Genomic DNA, 22545 nt, shown 5'->3' with positions numbered 1-22545 from the left:
ACTTGATTCAGCCGTGGGACGATTTATTTCTGAGTGAATAGGGAGCTGGAACATGATGATAGTCATTTGTACACTGCAAATTGACCACAAGTAAGACCAGACGGATATTGTATTTGGAAATAACATTATCATTTCATACCATACATTGAGACACTATCACGTCTCTCTACTTATTCAAGGGATCAACATAATTTGTCCTAAAAACAACATTAGACATACAAAGAAGGCAATACTATATTGTCCCTTCATTCAGATGTAGAAGCTAAACACTCAAATTCTACTTTCTGAGATCCCAATGACTAAGAATGAGGACTCCATGGCACCTGTTGTATAGGACTGGGCAGAGCTGACACTGCATCTCTTCCTCTCTCTCTGTCAACTACTTCCCACACACACACACACCGGAGGTTCTTGGTGCAAGTAGGATGACATTCCACAAAAGCATTCACAGACAAGCACATATATAAACACAAATGCACTTTTACATCTACCCACATGTCACGGCTGGCTGAAGGACTGGACCAAGGTGCAGCATGGTAAGCGTACATTTGAACTTTATTTAAAAATGACACCGACAAATGAAGAAACAAAAACAAAAAAAAAAAAAAAAACGTGACACTTTGGACTATGTGCCCTGAACAACTACAAAGTTAACTTCTGACAAAACAGGTGGGGGAAAAGGGTACCTAAGTATGGTTCTCAATCAGAGACAACGATAGACAGCTGTCCCTGATTGAGAACCATACCAGGCCAAGACATAGAAATACAAAACATTTAAAAAAAGGACATAGAATGCCCACCCTAGTCACACCCTGGCCTAACCAAAATAGAGAATAAAACGCCTCTCTATGGCCAGGGCGTGACACCACCACAGCCACACATACACAACTCTTTGCAGTTTCTCGGAGCAAACGAAACTCACTATCCTTGTAAACTTGCTTTATAAAGGCTGGTCACTGAGAAAAACTCTGTCTTCATCATGTGACAGGGTGGGGGTATGCATTCTCAAAGGTCTATATAACTTTTAAATTAGGTCAAATTTATACTGCATTACACAATTCATGTTGTTTCCCCACCACTCCAATAAAGGATTTTGGAGACTTTGCACTTCATTTTTAATTTACATTCAAGTAAAATATATAATTTGATGAATGTCTTATTTTATGTTTGCCTTGCGATAAACAGCATTAGTTACAGTGTACTGATTGCTAACCAAACTTTTTTGCCATCTCAAATGTCTTAAGTTTCATTTACACATTGTCATGTGATTTCCAGGAAATGATGTTTTGAAAGATACTGAAGGCCTTATAAATACCCTGTAGATAAAAGTTTCACTTCAGTCTACATTGTGAACAGACAACAAATGGATATCACTTTGCAAACTGTAAGTAACCTTTATAATGTATGTTTGTTTATGTTGCACCTCATGGTAACTGTAGTATGGCAGTGTAAGTAGTATAATACAGTGTAAGTAGTATAATACAGTGTAAGTAGTATAATACAGTGTAAGTAGTATAATACAGTGTAAGTAGTATAATACAGTGTAAGTAGTATAATACAGTGTAAGTAGTATAATACAGTGTAAGTAGCATAAAATAGCATAAAAACCAAACATTCTAATGTAAAGATGAATTTACATAGATGAGGCAAAAGACTGACTTAAAAAAAACAAATCCTTTCCTTTATATGTATATATTTGTTTTATTTTGTATGTTTATTTATGTGTTCGTAAATATGTCATACCAAATGACACAGTCAAGCTCAAAATTGACACTAAAGATTCACATAATTATTCTATTTAAACCAAATCATGTTATCTATTATGGAGCTCATTTCATTGTTCAAACAAACCAATTACAAAACCCAATGGTACTTTGTGATGTATCTTGAAAATTGTTTGTCCACAGACCTGGAGGGAAGCTAAAGTAATTCCGCTACCCAAAAATGTTAAAGTTCCCTTTGCTGGCTCTAACAGCCGCCCAATCAGCTTGCTGCCAGTTCCTAGCAAACTTATAGAAAAGATTGTGTTTGACAAGATACAATGCTATTTCTCTGTGAATAATTTAACAACTGACTTTCAGCACACTTATAGGGAAGGACACTCAACACGGACACTGGTACTCTATAGTAACTCCGGTATCTCAATCGGTAAAAAACAAAACAGAATAAACATCGTCTCAAGGAACAACGCAGACTGCGAAGAGACACACACACACTCTACACACGCATTATTCTTTGCATTATTAATGAATTTCTTTATTTTCTTTCTTTTTCGTAATAGTCTAATTGTTCTTTCGTCAGAGTGTCCTTAGATGAAATGTGTGCTGCTGTTCCTGTCCATTAGTGTTGTGTATTTTGCCATGTTCTATGTCTTGTGTGGACCCCAGGAAGAATAGCTGCTGCTTCTTCAACAGATAATGGGGATCCAAAGAAAAATCGTGAACTGAAAGTGAGCATGAACAGAATGTGTAGATTCTACTAAATCTGCGGATACAGTAGAATTGTATTATTTACTATTAATTCAACTGTTTTCAATGAAGTGCTGCTTTATGTAGTAAAATACTAACAAAAGTTTTGTTTTGATGTAAGGTAACTGAAGTGAATATAATAATATACATCTGATTGATTTTTCTTAAGTTCTGTTGCAGTGACTAGTAGCAGCTAATAATGGAGACTGGAGAAAATAAGGAAATGGAGACAGAGACTGAGGACGCACTGGATCCGGCGTCTGAGTGTACATATCAAGGAGAAGAACATGTGAGTAACTGATGAACATCGTGTTAGGAACAGCAAGACAGAGAGTGTCAGGAATTGACTCTCAAATAAATCAGGAACATTCTCATTAAAACAGAGACAAAGAGACAAGCATTCTACTGGGCACATTATTTCAATGTGGACAATTGGGAAATATTTGGCTTAGATGTTGATCAATGAGAGGGGACAACATAGTAGCCTAGTAGTTTAGAGCATTGGGCCAGTAACTGAAAGGTTGCTGGTTTGAATCTCTGAGCCGACTAGATGATACATCTGTCGATGTGCCCTTCAGCAAGGCACTTAACCTCAATTGTTGCTCTGGATCAGAGTGTCTGCTAAATATTTAAAATGTAATTACAACCTTTAATCACCCACTCAAAAAGACAGCCAAATATTTGTTGATTTCCCAATGTGTTATCACTATGCATTCAATCATCTAAAAGCACAACTAAATCCCAATGGAAAAAAATGTCAGAGTTTTGGTTTAGTTGTCACCTAAATAGGTCATCACTGCTCTTCCAACCATTTAAAAGCAAAACAAAGTTCCAATGGGAAAACAATATCTGATATTTTGTTTATAGAACAACAGAATGTGCTATCACTGTGCTGCATCTAATAGCAAAAACAAATATCCGAAATTGTGGTTAAGATTGCATTAAAAGTACATGCTGTTCAAAATTCTGCCGTGTCCCGGATTTTCGTTTACTATGTTACATCTAGTCTATGAGACCAGACTTTAACATCAGAGCAATTGAGAAGATCTCCATAGATCTGCGACCTTCGCATGCCATCTTGAACATGCAAGCTTTCTAGGGTTATATACAAGACATTTACAAATTACAGTAACCCCAAAATGTGTCCATGGATGTTTTACTCATTTTAGGTTGAATAAATACTTATTTTAAGGTTGAATAAATACTGTTATTTACTGTATTACAAAAGGGATATTGAATTGTGTTTGGTTGTCTATGCAACCAAATATCAACATTTGAAGAAGATTTACTTGGCTATAGCAGCTACTGTTTGGCTGATACTGTATGTTCGATTCATGTCTCTATTCATGTCTCCATCCATGTCAAGAATCTAAGTTAAAGAATATGATTAAGTCAGTGGCACAGATGGAACTATTTTTAACTGTGATTTTGGGTGGAGATGGAGACATGAATCCAACATTGCATTTCTTTCTATTTAACTAGGGAAGTAATTTAAGAACAAATTCTTATTTGCATTGACGGCCTACCCCAGCCAAACCCTAACGACGCTGGGCCAATTGTGTGCCGCCCTATGGGACTCCCAATCACGGCCGGTTGTGATACAGCCTGGAATCGAACCGGGGTCTGTAGCGCTGATATGTCGTGCCTTAGACCGCTGCGCCACTCGGGAGCCACATTACAGTAATTAATATATAGTTAGGTAACATGTAAATAAGTTAATAGGCTATTTTCTGTATTACAAATGTGATATGATTATATTTGGTTGTCAATGTAACCAAATATCAACATTTTAAGGAGATCCCAGTAAGCCAAATTATATCTAAAATTATGGTCAGACCTTGCATCCATGGCTCTGTCTACTGTATTTTTGTGACACACCAATCATTGTTTTTGTTTGACCCACACAAGCATGACCCTAAACAGAACCCAACTTTTCCACGATTCTAAAGCAGATACAAATTAAAGTTATATTTGAGGTCTGTTTCTAACCAATTAGTAGTATGCAAGTTTTCAGTTTGTAAGTGTGTGATATGGGGGTATAGAAAAGTTTATTTCGAAATGTACAAAGACATTTTTTTTATAAGAAATAGCAATTATGTTGACACTGCCATGTTGATCTGAGCCTTACTGTTGGAAAACCACTAGTGTCCGACTTTCGCATGAGGACGGCTGTCGCAGATGCACCTCCCCACGACTTCATTTACCGACTTTCGTCTACAGACAGCTTTGTTAGCCCTTACTGCTCGAACACCCGTTGCCTCCCGAGGCACGTGTTGCTAGGCACATCTGGAGGCGAAAGAAACTCACACTTGTTTATTAGGCGAGGTGCTGGCAAGCGGAGTAGAACACTTGAAAAGGAAAAGGAGAGCGCACACTAGGCGCAAAGATGCAATAATTGAATAACCTAATAACCAACAGCTCGACAGACAAGCTGTCTTAATCAGGGTATAATGACAAACACTGCGGGTCACTAGTTTATATAGTGTAAAGGGACACACACATGTGCCTGTAATCATGGCTGTGTGTGGCTTGATATAATTTACAGATATCTGTAATTTAATTTACAGATATAAATAGAACATATAAAAAAACAGAAATGGATAGGATACGATCAAAGATACCTCCTCTCCTAGGGATGGTGACGTGTTCGGTGCCGATATAACGTAGGGACGAAATCGAGTGGTTCGATTCCAAAAAGTAGGCCGCAACTGGTTTTTATGATACTCCGAGATTCATACTTTTAATTCGCACTTCGTTTTACCACAATTACAATTCATAAAATAAACAACTGCATCATTGGAGCACGTGATAATACCTTTAATTGTGGATTTGTTTCCCTGTTTGGGGGTGTTTGAAGGAGCTACGTTTGTAAGTGCCATTGCATTGAGCGCAGCCATTACACTTGTAGTTTCCATCCGGTAGAGGCGTTGTTTTGGGGTGGTAAATCAGAGTTTAACAATTGTGCTCTGAGATTTCTGCCCCGCGAGAATATGTCCGAAAACACATGACCGATTTTAGAACGTGCCAATGTTTGCGAACGATTCCCCTTCATTTGTTCAGAGCACTTTGAATAGCAGGTAGTAAGAATGCTTTGTTTTTTATTTTAATCTGACCATTTTTGTACCCGCTGTCCTTGAATTTTCTTTGCATCTCAGACATATTTCTTTCGAAATCTGATTGTTTTTTGCAAATTATTTTGATTCGACAGAATTGGCTGTAGGGAAAACTGTTTTTCAAGGGAAGCTGGTGACCACTATCAGCCCTCAACAAACTGTTACGATCAGTACATTTCCTGTATATATCAGTGTATAGAACATTATCCTCACAACAATCAGAAGATCAAGGACACGGATTTGACGTGTGCCAGATTGCATAGTAAATCTCTGGTGCTCAGAATAAGAGTTAAGAAAAGCATGGAATGCCTGGAGCTGTTTTGCATCACCCCTCCATAGAACAAAAATACCATAAATGAACCGTTTCCATATAATAATGTTAGGCAATAAATATTTTTTGAGAGTATTGAGTACTGTTTCACATACAAATTATCATAGTTAAGAGCCATAGGGGATCCCATAGCAGTACCCGTCGTCTGAATAAAGAAATAATTTAGAAACATGAAATAGTTTCTAAACGTGTGTGTACTATTTCAGCAAACGTTATAATGCATGCCCTGGAAGGTAGTTCATTAGGGTCACGTTGCAGAAGAAAATGTTTCATGGCTTCAATATCGCCCCCGTGTGGAATATTCGTGTATAACGACTCAACATCAAAAGTAACAAACAAAGTATTCACAGGGAGAGAATCAAGAGATTCAATAATAGAGATCATACTGCTGGTGTCCTTTACAAAGGAGGGGAGCTGTTCTGCGAGTGGTCTAATAAAAAAAATCAAAAGTTGATAAAGGGACCGTTACTGCAAAAAATGCCGCTACAATACGACGGACACCCTGGAGGTTTTGTGACATTCTTGTGTAATTTCGGCATAGAAAGTGGCAATTTTAGGGTGTTGAATAGCCCAAAAGTCGTGTTATTTTTTGGTGACTTGACCAGAACCTAAATGCCCATCTAGGACAGTGAAGATAGTGTTCTAAAATTGGGAAGTGGGGTCATTGCTAGGCAACCCTCCTGGACTTGCCCTGGCAGGCCACAACTAAAGACAGTGTGAGAAACTTGCTAGCAAACGTTTGTGCTATGAAACTAAATATATACTGCACGCAGACCCACAAAACCTATTTTCTAGATTCATGATAGTGTTGTTAGACAAAGCAAGGAAAGTGAACATCAAAACATGATGTAGTTTCATTGGGATTTGCAGCTGTTGTTGGTAGTTAATGAATCTGCTAGCTTCTGAAAAAATTTACTCATCTTTTCAATATGTTGTTAATATTTGCGCAAACCTATGCAGAATTTGCATGACAAGGGCGTTCCCATTTTTTCCAAACCTTGGGTCTGAAGTAAATGTAATCTGACCACTACCTTTTAATTTACACAGTAACTTTAACAAAATACTTATAAATGTTTGTACTCAAATGATGTAATCTAGATATGTATTTTGATACTCCCATGATACATCCACAGCAACTATTTCTACAGTTGGAGCCTGAGGCCCTTGACATCACAGACAGAGAGAGTCAACACAGCGACCAACAGGATGACAAGACAACCAAGACTGATGAAGAAAAGACAGAAATCACAACGTCTTCTAATTTTGCACAAAGCAGTAAGAAATTTACATTTGAGTCATTTAGTAGATGCTCTTATCCAGAGCAACTTACAATTAGAAGACAGGTGAGATTGTTTTAGTCAACCATCATGTCATAGCATTGTACGTGATTTACAGCTAACTTACAGTATGTACAGGTAATTGTCCTTATAATTATTTTTCAGTGACTCCTGTTCTGACAATTGCATTGATTGGTGGCACTGATTCTATGGAGATTGAATCTGGAAATCTCCTTCTTGGTCAAGATGATCTACCAGCAGCAGAACTCTCACAGATAGCACCCAGGATGTATGATTTGTCCGGTCGTTGTGTCTCTGTCATCAACATGCTGGGCTTGCAGAGTTCTGAACTTACCCAGGAGAATCACATAGGTCCACTTGTGCATAAGCAGGGTATCAATGCTGTCCTCTTACTTCTACCATTGGGCCAGCATATTGATGAATTCAAAATGGGAGTGGGGTGGCTGGAAAGAATGCTTGGAGAGGGAGCCCTTGCCTTTACAATAATCGTCTTTACCCACAAGAATGACCAAGACTTTGGGTTGGGTGATCTAAAGGACAACAATGATCTGATGGATCTCACAGAAATGTGTGGAAATAGGTATCTCACCTGCAAAAAGAGTATGAATGATCCAACCGAGATTTCAACATTACTTGAACAGATAGACCTCATGGTGTCTGAAAATGATCCATGCTGCTACACAGGAGAAATGTATGATGAAGAGATCAGGAAACAGCAACTGAAAACAGATTGGGGTGACCGATCACAAAGCGAGGAGAAAACTGCATCAGGTATGTCCTCGATGCATTTCATTTGATGCAGCAGCTGTAGGAGGACTTTCCCCATCTTGACATGTGGCTCCGTCTACACACACACTTACCCCGATCGTTGACTATATCCAAAACCAGTTTTCCGGTCTATATCTTTCATATTAAGATAGGCAGAGTGCGAATTATACAGTGACATTCGAGGGGGGGGGGGTAAAAAAAAATCAATAGACCTATGTGTGCACGCGCTTGAATTGGCCTGCTTTTTATTGGCCTAATAGTAAGTACATGTAATTTAAGGGTAAACCATTTTGTATTACCTTTTAATTTGGCATGAACACATCCAGTTATGATGTTTTCATCTTATTATCAAACAAATCACTTCAAAAAGTAGGCTACCTGCACATGTTCATCCACTCCAAAATAATTCCAGATCCAAACAGTGCACTGTGCACTCACTCCACTTGATGAATGGAAAGAGACATCTGTTACAAAACACCAAAAAGTGTGCTGACATTTGGGGTTTGTCATTGTCATTGCAAATCAAATCAAGCTTTAAACGGCACATTTCAGAAATGGAACGAAACGCAATGTGCTTTACAGGAAAAAACGAATAAAAAACTATGAAAATAAAAGCTGAAATATTTACTACACAACAAACATAAGATAAAAAAAAACAAAAGAATGACACAAACTGAACTACTAAAAAGTACCTGAAGGAAAAGCAAAGCTAAAAAGATGTGCTTTAAGATCTATTTTAAATATGTCCACAGTTTGGGCCCTCAGGTTCTCTGACAGGCTATTCCAGAGGCTGAGGGCATAATAACTAAAGGCTGCCTCTCCATGCCTCTTGGCCCTGAGCTTTAGGACAGTTAAAAGGACAGTGTCAGAGGACCTGAGGGACCTACTGGGTACATAACTTAAAAGCATGTCTGACATGTATTGGGGTGAACAATCGTGGATTGATTTAAAAACCCAGAGAAGAATCTTAAAATTAATTCTAAAACTCACAGGCAGCCAGTACAGAGACCTTTAAATCAGTGTAATGTGTGCTCTCTGGTCTTGGTCAGTACCCATGCTGCAGCATTCTGTATGTTTTACAGTACAGAGTCCTTTAAACCGGTGTAATGTGTGCTCTCTGGTCTTGGTCAGTACCCATGCTGCAGCATTCTGTATGTTTTACAGTACAGAGTCCTTTAAACCGGTGTAATGTGTGCTCTCTGGTCTTGGTCAGTACCCATGCTGCAGCATTCTGTATGTTTTGTAGTTGACCAATGGCTTTCTTGGGTAGACCAGACAGGAGAGCATTACAGAAGTCAAGCCTACTTGTAATAAAAGCATGGATGAGTCTCTCTGTATCAGACAGAGAGAAACGGCCTCATCTTGGCAATGTTCCTCAGGTGGTAAAAAGCTATTTTGGTCACATTCCTAATGTGTGACTCAATGTAGTCCATAATTGAAAATAACACCAAGGTTTTTTACCTGGTGTTTTATCTTTATTGCCTGGGAATTCAAATGTGCGGCTAGATTCTCTTTCTATGCTTTGGCTCCAACAATAAATACCTTGGTCTTTAACTGGAGGAAGTTATGAGCCAACCAAGTATTTAAATCACTAATACAGACTAATAATTTTTCAGTGGATCTAAAATCCTCTGGTGACACAGAAATTTAAATTTGTGTATCGTCTGCGTAGCATTGAAAATCAATGCTGTGCTTTCTGATAACGCTGCCAAGGAGTAACATATACAAACTGAACAGTACCGGACCCGAAATCGAACCTTGTGGAACACCACATGTGATATGTATTTTCTCTGAGTTATGTTCACCAAGGGTCACAAAAAACTTGACCGGTTAAATAGGTCTAAAACCAATTTAGAACCGGAGAGGCCAACCCACCTCTCCAGTCTGTCCAGAAAGACATCATGGTCAACAGTGTCGAATGCAGCACTTAAATCTAACAGTACAAGGACAGAGAGCTGTTTGGCATCTGTGTTGGCTCTATAATCATTTACTACCTTAACTAAGGCTGTCTCTGTGCTGGGCACGATAACCAGATTGGATTTTTTTTTTAAATACTGTTGTCACTTAAAAAATAATTTAGCTATTTGAACACCAATTTCTCCAGAATTTTGCTTAAGAATGGAACGTTGGAGATTGGCCAAAAATTGCTAAAAGCTGAAGAATCTAGATTACTTTTCTTCAGAAGGGCTTTCACCATAGCAGTTTTTAGTGCACACCAACATCCCATTATTATTCGGGATACTTAAGTATTGTCACGCGGGTGAAGGAATCAGACGCAGAGAGTTCCACTGGGGAAAAGTGCTCTTTACTTCGGCACACAAAATGATCAGCCCAACAATACAGGGCACGGACAACAACGTGACTACCCAAAAAACACAGGGTGTCAAATTAAGAAAATAAATCCACCTCTACCTAAAACACACACAAGTAACATAAAGACAATCCCGCACATAGCAAGGGCGGGTCCACCTACTAAAAATAGGGAAGCTCATTAAACCAAACAGAAACAGGTGAAACTAATAAGACAAAACAAACAGACAAACAAACGAAAAAGGGATCGGTGGCGGCTAGTAGGACGGTGACGACGACAGGCAGGGGAGCCAACTTCGGCGGAAGTCGTGACAAGTATTCTGTTTTTTAGGTTGAGGCATATAAACATCATATCCCGTTTACAATAACCCAAAAAGCTTGTATCCCGGTTATGAAAAACCTGGATAAGATGCCTGGGATATGCTGACCTTAGACAGAGTACTGTGGCATGTAAACATCTTATCCCATTTACTGTTATTTTTTCGTGGTCTGTGCAGACTCAGTTTCACATATCATGGGTGTTGTGTGATGTTTTCATCTGATTGTCAAACAAATCATTTCAAAAAGTAGGTTTGATCCACCAAAGTCATTTCATAATAATTTACTTGGCCTATTCTCATACTGGACCATATTGCCTACTGGCTATTTTCACCCCTAATTTAGACAAGTTTCTGCTTATAATTTCTGACATTTGGTAGGCCATATAAAAATGTAGAAAATTGGTAGGCCATTTGTTTGTCAACAAGTTGCAGCTTCTCTTCTGTCATAACTTGCTGCTCCAGAAGATTAAATAAAGTAGTGGTCACCGGAATAATGTCTTACAGCGATAGAATGAATGCATTTGTAATCTACAGTATGTAGTTAACACCGGTAAAGTTGTCCATTTCGTTTAGGGACCGGGAAGAAAACGCAATAACTCCAAAACTGTGGAAAGATAGGTCCTGTGCAAAATGTCCAAATGTCATCAGTTGACAGGTTTTAAGCTGAGAAAAGGATGAAACCCATTTATGATAAGACTTCAGTTGGTCTTGGATGCACATTTTGTGGTTGAAATTCCTTCTGCTTGTATAACAGTTTCAAAGATAACATATTACATGCACATTTGCATTTTCTCAGGAGATGCTGAAAGAAATAACTAATATTTCTCCACTCCTGTTCCGAGACAATGACATTTGTTTGTATTAGTTTACTGTAAGAGATGCATACTTTTGCAGGAGTTAATATTATATTATACAACATGTGTGAGGTTTTAGGCCTACTGTCAGTGTCCATAGTTCAGTTACTATTCCATTTAACCCATATGAACTTAAATGAGGAATATTCTGTTTATTCATGGGTACAGTGATACTCGTGAGCGGGATATCAAAGGTGCATGTAAACAGCTAATCCCAAATAAGACCTTAAGCTACTACCTTGAGCTACTATCCGGAATCGTGGTCAGCCTGAAATAATTCATGCCTCTTGCAGACAAAATTACCTTTTTTTTGTAGAAAGAAAGGTTGGGACACCTGAAACGGGGCTGAAATAAGGGACTGTTCAGGGATGACAAGTGCAGCCACATGGGAAAAAATGTTTAAACCATGACACAGAGGTGGGGGAGTTGGTTCATTTGGAATAAGACTTTATTTTAATATTTAACACTATAGCAGTACAAATTGCATTTTAAACAAAAAGAAGAATGGTTAAATTAACATTATTTAGAGATGCCTTTGAAACAGTAAATATCAATTTGATCTTACAGAAACTATCAATACGAATTTTTAGTTTTAACATCTTAGTGTTGTGTGTTTTGCAGAATATGGCCATTCTGACATCAGAAATGTAATAACAAAAAATAATACATATGTACCAAAAAACTAATCTGGAGGAATCGACTAGTCTGCCAGGGGTGTCAAACTAATTCCATGGAGGGCCTAGTGTCTGCAGGTTTTTGGTTTTTCCATTCAATTAAACCCTAGACAACCATCAATCAAGTACAAGGGTGGAGCAAAAAACCCTCAGCCACTCGGCCCTCCATGGAATGAGTTTGACACCTGTGCCATAGACAGATTTTTAATGTGTGAGGCAAACAATGTTCCGACATACCAATCTGCACAGATACGAACATCAGTTTGGTAATGGACAAACAGGAATTCCAGCTGTCTTATGTACCTGCCTTATCGGCTTGTTGCCCTGGTGTAAACGTCCCCACCAGACACAAAATTGGTAGCTAGATAGATTGAGATCACAGAAAATGTTTTCAATCTGTAACTCGCAAGTAAGTAGTTTGACAGCTAACATTACAGTGCCTTCAGAAAGTATTCACACCACTTGATATTTTCTTGTGTTACAGCCTGAATTTAAAATGGATTAAATTGAAATTGTGTGTCACTGGCCTATACACAAAACCCCATAATGTCAAAGTGGAATTATGTTTTTGGAAATGTTCAGTCACTAAGTATTCAACCCCTTTGTTATGGCAAGCCTAAATAAGTTCAGGAGTAAAAATGTGCTTATCAAGTTACATAACTTGCATGGACTCACTCTGTGTGCAATAATAGTGTTTAACATGTTATTTTAATGACTACCCCATCTCTGTACTGCACACATACAGATAATTGTACGGTCCCTCAGTTGAGCAGTGAATTTCAAGCACAGATTCAACCACAAAGACCAGGGAGATTTTACAATGCCTCGCAAAGCAGACATTGAATATCCCTTTGAGCATGGTGAAGTTAGTAATTACACTTTGGATGGTGTATCAATACACCCAGTTGTCGGAGAGGAAGGAAATCACTCAGGGATTTCACCATGAGGCCAATGAGTTTAATGGCTGGAATAGAAGAAAACAGAGGATGGATCAACAACATTGTAGTTACTCCACAATACTAACCTAAATTAAGCCTGTAGAGAATACAAATATTCCAAAACATGCATCCTGTTTGCATTAAGGCTCTAAAGTAAAACTGCAAAAAATTTGTAAAATAAATTAACTTTATGTCCTGAATACAAAGCATTATGTTTGGAGAAAATCCCACATGTCACTGAGCACCACTCTTCATATTTTGAAGCATGGTAGTGGCTGCATCATGTAATGGGTATGCTTGTCATCGGTAAGGACTAGGGAGTGTGTTAGGATAAAAAGAAACAGAATTGAGCTAAGCACACGCAAAATCCTAGAGGGAAAACCTGGTTCAGTCTGCTTTCCAACAGACTCAGAGACACATTCTCCTTTCAGCAGGAAAATAACTTAAAACACAAAGCCAAATATACACTGGAGTTGCTTACCAAGAAGACAGTGTATGTTCCAGAGTGGTCTAGTTAGAGATTTGATTTAAATCGGCTTGAAATCTATGGTAAGACTTGAAAATGTCTGTCTAGCTATGATCAACAGCCAACTTGACAGAGCTTGAAGAATTTTAAAAAGAATAAAGTGAAAATATTGTACAATCCAGGTGTGTAAAGCTCTTAGAGACTTACCCAGAATGACTCACAGCTGTAATCGCTGCTAAAGGTGTTAACATGTATCGACTCAGGGGGTTGAATATTTATGTAATCAAGATATATTAGTGTTTCATTTCTATATACAGTACCAATCAAACGTTTGAACACACCTACTCATTCAAGGGTTTTTCTTTATTTTTTACTATTTTTTACATTGTAGAATAATTGTGAAGATATCAAAACTATGAAATAACATACATGGAATCATGTAGGAACCAAAAAAGTGTTAAACAAATCAAAATATATTTTATATTTGAGATTCTTCAAAGTAGCCACCCTTTGCCTTGATGACAGCTTTGCATACTCTTGGCATTCTCTCAATGAACACTTATTTTAACTTAATATAATACATCAATAAAAACCCATTTAGCCTCAAATAAATAATGAAACATGTTCAATTTGGTTTAAATAATGCAAAAACAAAGTGTTGGAGAAGGAAAAGTGCAATATGTGCCATGTAAAAAAGCTAACGTTTGAGTTCCTTGCTCAGAACATGAGAACATATGAAAGTTGGTGGTTCCCTTTAACATGAGACTTCAATATTCCAAGGTAAGAGGTTTTAGGTTGTCGTTAATATAGTATTTATAGGACTATTTCTCTCGATACCATTTGTATTTGGGGCGGCAGGGTAGCCTAGTGGTTAGAGCGTTGGACTAGTAACCGGAAGGTTGCGAGTTCAAACCCCCGAGCTGACAAGGTACAAATCTGTCGTTCTGCCCCTGAACAGGCAGTTAACCCACAACCCAGGCCGTCATTGAAAATAAGAATTTGTTCTTAACTGACTTGCCTGGTTAAATAAAGGTAAAATAAAAAAATACAATTTCATATACCTTTGACTATTGGATGTTCTTATAGGCACTATAGTATTGCCAGTGTAACAGTATAGCTTCCGTCCCTCTCCTCGCCCCTACCTGGGCTCGAACCAGGAACACATCGACAACAGCCACACTCGAAGCAACGTTACCCATCGCGCCACAAAAGCCGCGGCCCTTGCAGAGCAAGGGGAATAACTTCTCCAAGTCTCAGAGCGAGTGACGTTTGAAACGCTATTAGCATGCACCCCGCTAACTAGCTAGCCATTTCACATCGGTTACACCAGCCATTAGGCTGATAGGTTTGAAGTCATAAACAGCGCTGTGCTTGCGAAGAGCTGCTGGCAAAATGCACTAAAGTGCTGTTTGAATGAATGCTTACAAGCCTGCTGCTGCCTACCATAGAGCAGTCTGACTGAGCGATCAAATCATAGACTTAATTATAACATAACACACAGAAATACGAGCCTTGGGTCATTAATATGGTCGAATCCGGAAACTAACATTTCGAAAACAAAACGTTTATTATTTCAGTGAATTACGGAACCGTTCGGTATTTTATCTAACTGGTGGCATCCCTAAGTCTAAATATTATTGTTCCATTGCACAACCTTCAATGTATGTCATAATTACGTAAAATTCTGGCAAATTAGTTCGCAATGAGCCAGGCAGCCCAAACTGTTGCATATACCCTGACTCTGCGTGCAATGAACGCAAGAGAAGTGACACAATTTCACCTGGTTAATATTGCCTGCTAACCTGGATTTCTTTTAGCTAAATATGCAGGTTTAAAAATATATACTTCTGTGTATTGATTTTAAGAAAGGCATTGGTGTTTATGGTTAGGTACAGTCGTCCAACGATTGTGCTTTTTTCGCAAATGCGCTTTTGTTAAATCATCCCCCAGCGTTGCATCGATTATATGCAACGCAGGACACGCTAGATAAACTAGTAATATCATCAACCATGTGTAGTTATAACAAGTGATTATGATTGATTGATTGTTTTTAAGATAAGTTTAATGCTAGCTAGCAACTTACCTTGGCTTCTCCTGCATTCGCGTAACAGGCAGTCTCTGGAGTGCAACGAGAGGCAGGTGGTTATTGCGTTGAACTGATTAACTGTAAGGTTGCAAGATTGAATCCCCCGAGCTGACAAGGTGAAAATCTGTCGTTCTGCCCCTGAACGAGGCAGTTAACCCACCGTTCCTAGGCAGTCATTGAAAATAAGAATGTGTTCTTAACTGACTTGCCTAGTTAAATAAAAAGGTATAAAAAAAATCTATATATTTTTTAAGCAGCAAAATCGGAGCCCAAAAATACAGATTTCCGATTTTTATGAAAACTTGAAATCGGCCCTAATTAAAATCAGCCATTCCGATTTAATTGGTCGACCTCTAATTGAGACATTAGGAAAACACTTCATCATCATACTGTACGTGTCTAATATACACTTTACTTTTTCCTGTCCCTCTTGCTTACAGTTCCAGATGACTTGCCTGAAGATGGTGTTGCAAACAAAGAAAAGGTACATTTGAAATAACCTTACACAATCTCTGGTAAGATCACATACAGTGCCTTGGGAAATTCTACACACCCCTTGTACAGTCTGCATTTTGCTGCCTTAAAATTCTATTTTTCCTACTTATCTACAGAACCTACTCCGCATTTTCAGTTAAAGAAAAATTATAGAACACTTTCCAAATGAATGAATGAAAAAAATAAAAAAATGTGTGAAGACATATGGAATCAAGACATGGTGGAAGCATCTTTGGCAGCTGTTAATCATTTTTAATAAGATTCTAAACCTTGTGTCTAAGTCAGGACTGAGACTGGACCATTCAGGAACACTGAACAACTATCGGAAAGCCATTCTGGTGTCTTTGGCATTCCCATTTGTGTAATTGTCTTGCTGAAAAATACAATTCTCCCCAGTCCCTGCCGGTGACAACCATGCCCATAAAATGATGCTACCACCACAATACTGAGGAAATACATAAGATCAACCACATTGCATCCACTCCACATTACTGGCCTGTGTGACAAAGTGAAAAGGAGGAATCCTGTGATTTAAAAAAATCCACTCCAAATCATCCATTGTTTTCACAAGGCTGTTAAGTAATCCTGCAAGACAATACGGGAAATAGAATTACTTTTTGGCCTAGATTAAAATCTACAGTCTTGGGTCAAATCCAATACAACACAGAGTGAAACCCTCCTGTGTTTAACTATTGTGGTGGCAGCATCCTGTTATGGGTATGCTCATCACCAGCAGGGACTAGGGAGTTTGTCAGGATCAAAGGAAATATGAAAGGACCAAAGCCCAGGTATAAGGTTGTAATGGCTTCCAGAAGTGCTTCCACCAATTATTACTCTGGGGTGTGAAGAGATACGCAATCAAGACATCTTTGTTTTTTTATTTGTAATAAATTGACACTATTCTATAATTTTTCTTTCACTTTGAAAATGTGAAGTAGATTGTGTAGATCGGTAGGGGAAAAAACTAATTGAATCCCTTTTTAGATAACATTTTAAGGCTACAAAATGTGAGACTGCAAGGGGTGTGTAGACTTTCACTAGAGACAGTTTCTTTAAAATATCACTCTGCGTCACTCTTAAGTATGTGTGTTGATAGTATGGCAGATGTTTTGACTTACTAAGATATTAAAATGTGTTTGGTTAACGTTAAAGGGAGAAGAAAAGATACTTGAAGAAATCGGCGGGAGTTTAATTGAAAAAAACATCCCAGAAAATATACAACTAGCAAAAGTAGTAGAGCTCATGTGTAGACTTCACCTTCAAGATAAATATCAAGATAAGTTGACAACTGCAGACTTCCTGAACATTGGCTCTTCTGCTCAACATCAACATGAACCCCAAACAGAGAACAAACTTGCTCATACTTTCCTACAAAGGTTATTGATGCTGGACTACAGAGCCAGGTACATTCCTGTAAGAGATGAGAATAGTGAGATGCATGACACAAATGACAACAGAAATGATAATGCAGAAACAGAAGAAAGTGCCTTTGATGCCCTTTTCAACAAGAACACAGTCTCTGGTGATTTAAAGAGGAACACGCATGTTCACCCAATGGACGTCCAGATGGCAGTGTTTCACTGTTCAGACAGTTTCCTTCGGCAGTTCATGGTCACAAAGCTGTCCTTGTGTCAGTATGCCTTGCCTTTGCTTGTGCCAAATCCATTCACCAAAGAGATTGAATGCCCTTTGTGGACATTTCGACAAATCAGAAAAACCTGGAAGTCCACCAATGACTCTAATGTAGTCACTAGCCAAAGTATGCCTATTTACAAGGCAGAAACACCAATGGTGTCATTCTTTAGGCTTGGTTCTGTGTCCTCATCAAAATCTCAGCTGATGAGCAACTTGATCAACCAACGTCACAGCACATTCTTCCACAGACACTGTCCAGGAAGCAGTAAAACCTGCCTCCTAATGGATGGGGTGGTAGAGATTGCATGGTATTGTCCTGCTGGGAAGCCCAATGATATTTTCACTGATTGTGTTGCATTCTGTAATCTCCATGGCGACGCAATTGCGAAAGAAATTCAGCGTGACAGACTGATTGAAAAAGCCTCAGTCAATGTTATCCTTTTGCCAAGTCTTGGAAAAGGCGACAAAAGTATGGCAATCGTGCAGGAGCTGTTCAAGTCTTCTAAACCTCTGATATGTCTGCTCACTGAAGAGGATTCTGTTGCAACTGAAATTAAAAAGGGAAAGTACAAAATGGGTTTGAGAGACAGAAATCAGTCAGATGTGTCTGAGGAACTAAAAAGGATCATTAGAAATAATTTGTCAAGACCATGTTGCTCCTTCAAACTTGAGGACATGGCAGAGTACTCAGGGTTTAGAGTAGATGAGGATGATGAAGATTGCCAAGTAGGGAAGACAAATGCTCTGCAGATAACAGATCTGCTTAAGGAAATGGAACTGTCCAAGATCAAAGAAGAATTTCTTCCATGTCAAGGTAGCCTGTGGCATGATTGGTGTCAAAAAAATAAAGACCTTTATCGTCTCCAAGGGAATCTAGAGATGGAAAGAAGTAAAATACAACATGAAATGATGCAAATTCGACACCATCAACATCAAGTTGCCTTTACTGAACTCATGCAGATGTTTATCACAAGTCTACGATCTCTGGGAGAAAAAGAAAAATCATATTTCCTCAAGTGGGTAGGGATACTACTGGATGACCTGTCCGCGGATGAGCTCTCAGACCTTCATCACAAATATGATGAAAAGTGGTCCGAGGTCCTGGCTTTGAAAAAGAAGCATGATAAATCAGAGCAACTGAAAATGAGACAAATGGAGCTGGAAGAAATATCAGAGAAGTTGCAAGCAGCAACCTTCGGATTTGAACACATTTTGAGGGAAATGGGACAGATCTATGAAGCCCATGCATCTGTGGCCAGGCAAAGCAAAGGAGAAAGTGAGGTGACCGTGTCTTACCTTCCAGAGCTCGCGGCAGAACTTATGATATCGGGACACCCAATGGAACTAATGGATGGTGACGCAGCTCATGTGCCACTGATGTGGATTAATGGGGTTTTAGATGAAGTTATCAAGAAACTAGGAGATCAGAGAGTTTTTGTTTTGTCCATTTTGGGAATCCAGAGCACTGGGAAATCTACAATGCTGAATGCAATGTTTGGACTGCAATTCGCAGTAAGTGCTGGAAGGTGTACCAGAGGTGCTTTCATGCAACTGGTGAAAGTGACCGAGGAGATGAAAGATGACTTTAGGTTTGACTATGTTCTCGTTGTTGACACTGAGGGACTTCGAGCTTTAGAGTTGGCCGGAAAGGCAACAGTGCACCATGACAATGAACTTGCAACTTTTGTCATTGGCCTTGGAAACATGACCTTGATCAACATATTTGGAGAGAATCCTGCTGAGATGCAGGACATCATTCAGATAGCTGTTCAGGCCTTCATGAGGATGAAGAAAGTTAATCTGTCTCCAAGTTGTGTGTTTGTGCACCAGAATGTTGGAGACATCACGGCTGGAGAGAAAAACATGGAGGGAAAGAGGCGCTTACAGGACAAACTAGACGAGATGACCCAGTTAGCTGCCAAAGAAGAGGACAGTAATGCAGAGTGTTTCAGCGATGTCATTGCATTTGACATACAAAGAGATGTGAAATACTTTTCCCAGCTGTGGGAGGGCAGCCCACCCATGGCCCCACCAAACCCATGCTACAGTGAGAATGTCCAGGAGCTAAGGAAAACAATCCTCTCTAAAACATCGAGGTCTTTTGGAATGACATTATCACAGTTCAAAAGCAGTATCCAAGACCTTTGGAATGCACTGCTGAATGAAAACTTTGTGTTCAGCTTCAAAAACACACTAGAAATTGCAGTTTACAGAAAACTTGAGATTCAGTATGGAAAATGGATCTGGGCTCTCAGGAGTGCCATGCTAACCATTGAAAATCAACTGCACAATCGAATCGAAAATGGAAAACTTCACAGGGTTGAGAGACATTACCTTGTTGAAGAAATGAGAAAGACTCGTGAAGAAGTGGACAAATCAATGGAAAAGTACTTTGATGAAGACAGAGATAAAGAAATGTTGATTCAGTGGCGAGGGAGATTTGAAACCAAAATGTGTGAGTTTGATGATGAACTTGTGAAGGGAGCAAAAAGAAAGTTAGAGGAGGTTATTCAGCAGAGGGATGCGCGCAAAAAACTGGATGACAAGAAGACACAGTATGAAAACAAGCTCTTCCAAAAGAGCAAAGAACTTGCCTCAAAACTGAAGGACAAGGCAAAGGATGAAAAACAACTTGAGAATGAATTCAATACTCTTTGGGGGGTGTGGGTTGCAGAGTTGACCAATGATACACCTTCCATTATGGACATAAACATATTGGATGATGTGACTTGTATCCTTGGAGAGATAGGTTATGAATTGTCTCTTGTACATGATCGGAAAAGTTGCGGAATGTACCGTGAGATTTGTACCTTGGGGAGTTATTCGAACTATGCAATTGTATCCAAGCACCAAGATCTTTTTAACGACGATCAGCACTCAAGAGATGCTCAAAGGAAGCCAAACAATGACCAATTGAAGAAAAATTATGTGTGGGGTGCTTTTAAGAGTTTTTTGGGGTTTAAGTCTCCAGAGAACAAGACAATTGACCAGATTGGTCCAAGCAACATTCTAACATACACAGATCAGGAATTGATAAGAGCATTCACCAATGATGTTGACAAACAAAGCCAGAAGATAATCGAGACAAAGCCCATAGAAAATATGGGATACAATGACAGTTACATGCAAGAAATAGCAACTCACGTCAAAGAAAGCGTGAAGGAATTTGAATCAAAGTTTAGAAAATATGCATTCAAAAAGGAGTTTACGATTGATCTTTCACTTTATGTGTGTGAGCTTGCAGGAAGTAAGTTAGCAGATTCCCATAGCAAATTCAGAAGCAACAATGATGCCCTTACTTACCTGGAGCAGAAGAGGCCACAGTACAACAAGATTTTCAAGAGATACTGCAAAGGTTCCTCATCTGCAGCTGTGCTTGGTGAGTTAATTTGCAACACACTGAAAGAATCGATTGTACAGGCGGTCTATGACCAGACGGCCATTGACTTAGCTGGAGAAATGCAATTAAGTCACCCACCATTCAGTGGAAACAGGTCTAACATGGAGAAACACATCCTGATATCACTGGCGGAGAAGGAGAACTTTGACAAGTTCATGACCTACATTCACAACCCAAGGAAACACTTTGAGAAATTTATTAGAGAGGATGTAGAGAAATACATGCTCACAGAAAGGTCCAAAGTCCTTGCCTTGATTGAAGGGAACATAACAGCTAAAGAGCAGCGTGTGAGCCATGCAGTGCATACAGCAACAAAGACGGTCAAAAACAGGAATGGAGACACCAATATGTGGCTTAGAGAGCTTTCCAGTGCTCTAAAAGATGAGCTGAAATTTGCTGAAAATCATTTCAGTGATTTCTGTGACATAACTGACTTTGACTTCCTCGAAGAAGAGGTGAGGAAAGATCTTGCCAACAGAATCATAGAGATCAACAGAAGCCTCAGCAATGTATCACTCCTGGACATGAAGCAGTTCAGGGAGAGGCCAGATGAGATTCTGATCAAACACTTTTGTGATTGCTGCTGGGTACAGTGTCCCTTCTGTAAAGCCATCTGCACAAACACCATGGAGGGGCACAAACCGAAGGATCACAATGTCCCTTTTCATCGCTCTAAAGGAATCAAAGGAATGCACTTCAGATACACAGTAGAATTTAGCATTGATTTTTGTACAACTTCAGTAGCAAGTAATGGCCGGTTTTACCCATCCCATGAATCAAAGGATAAACATCTTTGGAAAGAATACAGAAAAGCTGGCCCAAGATTTGCTGATTGGAGCATCACACCAGACCTCTCTGAACTTCCGTACTGGAAGTGGTTTGTTTGTCGATTTCAAGAAGATCTGGAAAGGTATTATGACCTAAAATTCCAGGGCAGAGGTGAAATTCCAATAGAATGGAGGAAGTTCACAAAAGAGCAAGCTATTGAAAGCTTAAAGTAAATCTAAGGGGAGCTCAAATAGTAAAAACATACAGACATAATGGTACAAGCATGATATTTTAAACATGTTGACATTGTAAACATGAACATAGTCAGAAACTGAAAAACCTCTTGGCAATGTACAATAAAGCACCGCTTTTACTATTCTAATCAGCCTACTACACATCGTATTTTGATTCAATCATTTAACTCAAACTGATAGACTAACAGGAAAAAGCCTAGTTATTGGCCTCATTTTGGGATCAAAAATGTATATACAGATGTTTTGAGTGTGAGCAATTTATCACATTTCCTGTCAAGTGATAATGCCTTGTACTATTTGTATTGTATTACCGTAAGCAAATACTCAATAAATGCTCTGAAATTATGACATAGTTTGCTCTTTCTCA

At 38.9% G+C, this 22545-nt stretch overlaps 1 protein-coding gene across 4 annotated transcripts; it reads left to right on the top strand.

The window, feature by feature from the left end:
* Positions 1 to 1254: 1254 nt before the first annotated feature.
* LOC110486424 (interferon-induced very large GTPase 1) lies at positions 1255 to 22523 on the top strand. Of its 4 annotated transcripts, none has more exons than XM_021558024.3 (7): positions 1255 to 1384; positions 2388 to 2449; positions 2638 to 2757; positions 7046 to 7187; positions 7355 to 7981; positions 16067 to 16110; positions 17274 to 22523. In XM_021558024.3, the coding sequence occupies exons 3-7, from the start codon at positions 2668 to 2670 to the stop codon at positions 22155 to 22157; spliced, it is 5787 nt and encodes a 1928-aa protein (XP_021413699.3). In that variant the 5' UTR covers positions 1255 to 1384; positions 2388 to 2449; positions 2638 to 2667; the 3' UTR covers positions 22158 to 22523. The 4 variants fall into 4 exon arrangements, with proteins under 4 accessions (XP_021413699.3, XP_036798323.2, XP_036798322.2 ...); XM_036942428.2 differs by having other exon boundaries at positions 1274 to 1384; positions 7061 to 7187; XM_036942427.2 differs by lacking the exon at positions 2388 to 2449 and having other exon boundaries at positions 1337 to 1384.
* The last annotated feature ends 22 nt before the right edge of the window (positions 22524 to 22545 follow it).

The sequence above is a fragment of the Oncorhynchus mykiss genome, chromosome 13, assembly GCF_057628025.1.
Source record: "Oncorhynchus mykiss isolate SJ-2025 chromosome 13, ASM5762802v1, whole genome shotgun sequence".
NCBI classification, from domain to species: Eukaryota; Metazoa; Chordata; class Actinopteri; order Salmoniformes; family Salmonidae; genus Oncorhynchus; species Oncorhynchus mykiss.
Note: the sequence above shows the minus strand (reverse complement) of the source record. Positions and strands in the feature narration are given on the sequence as shown.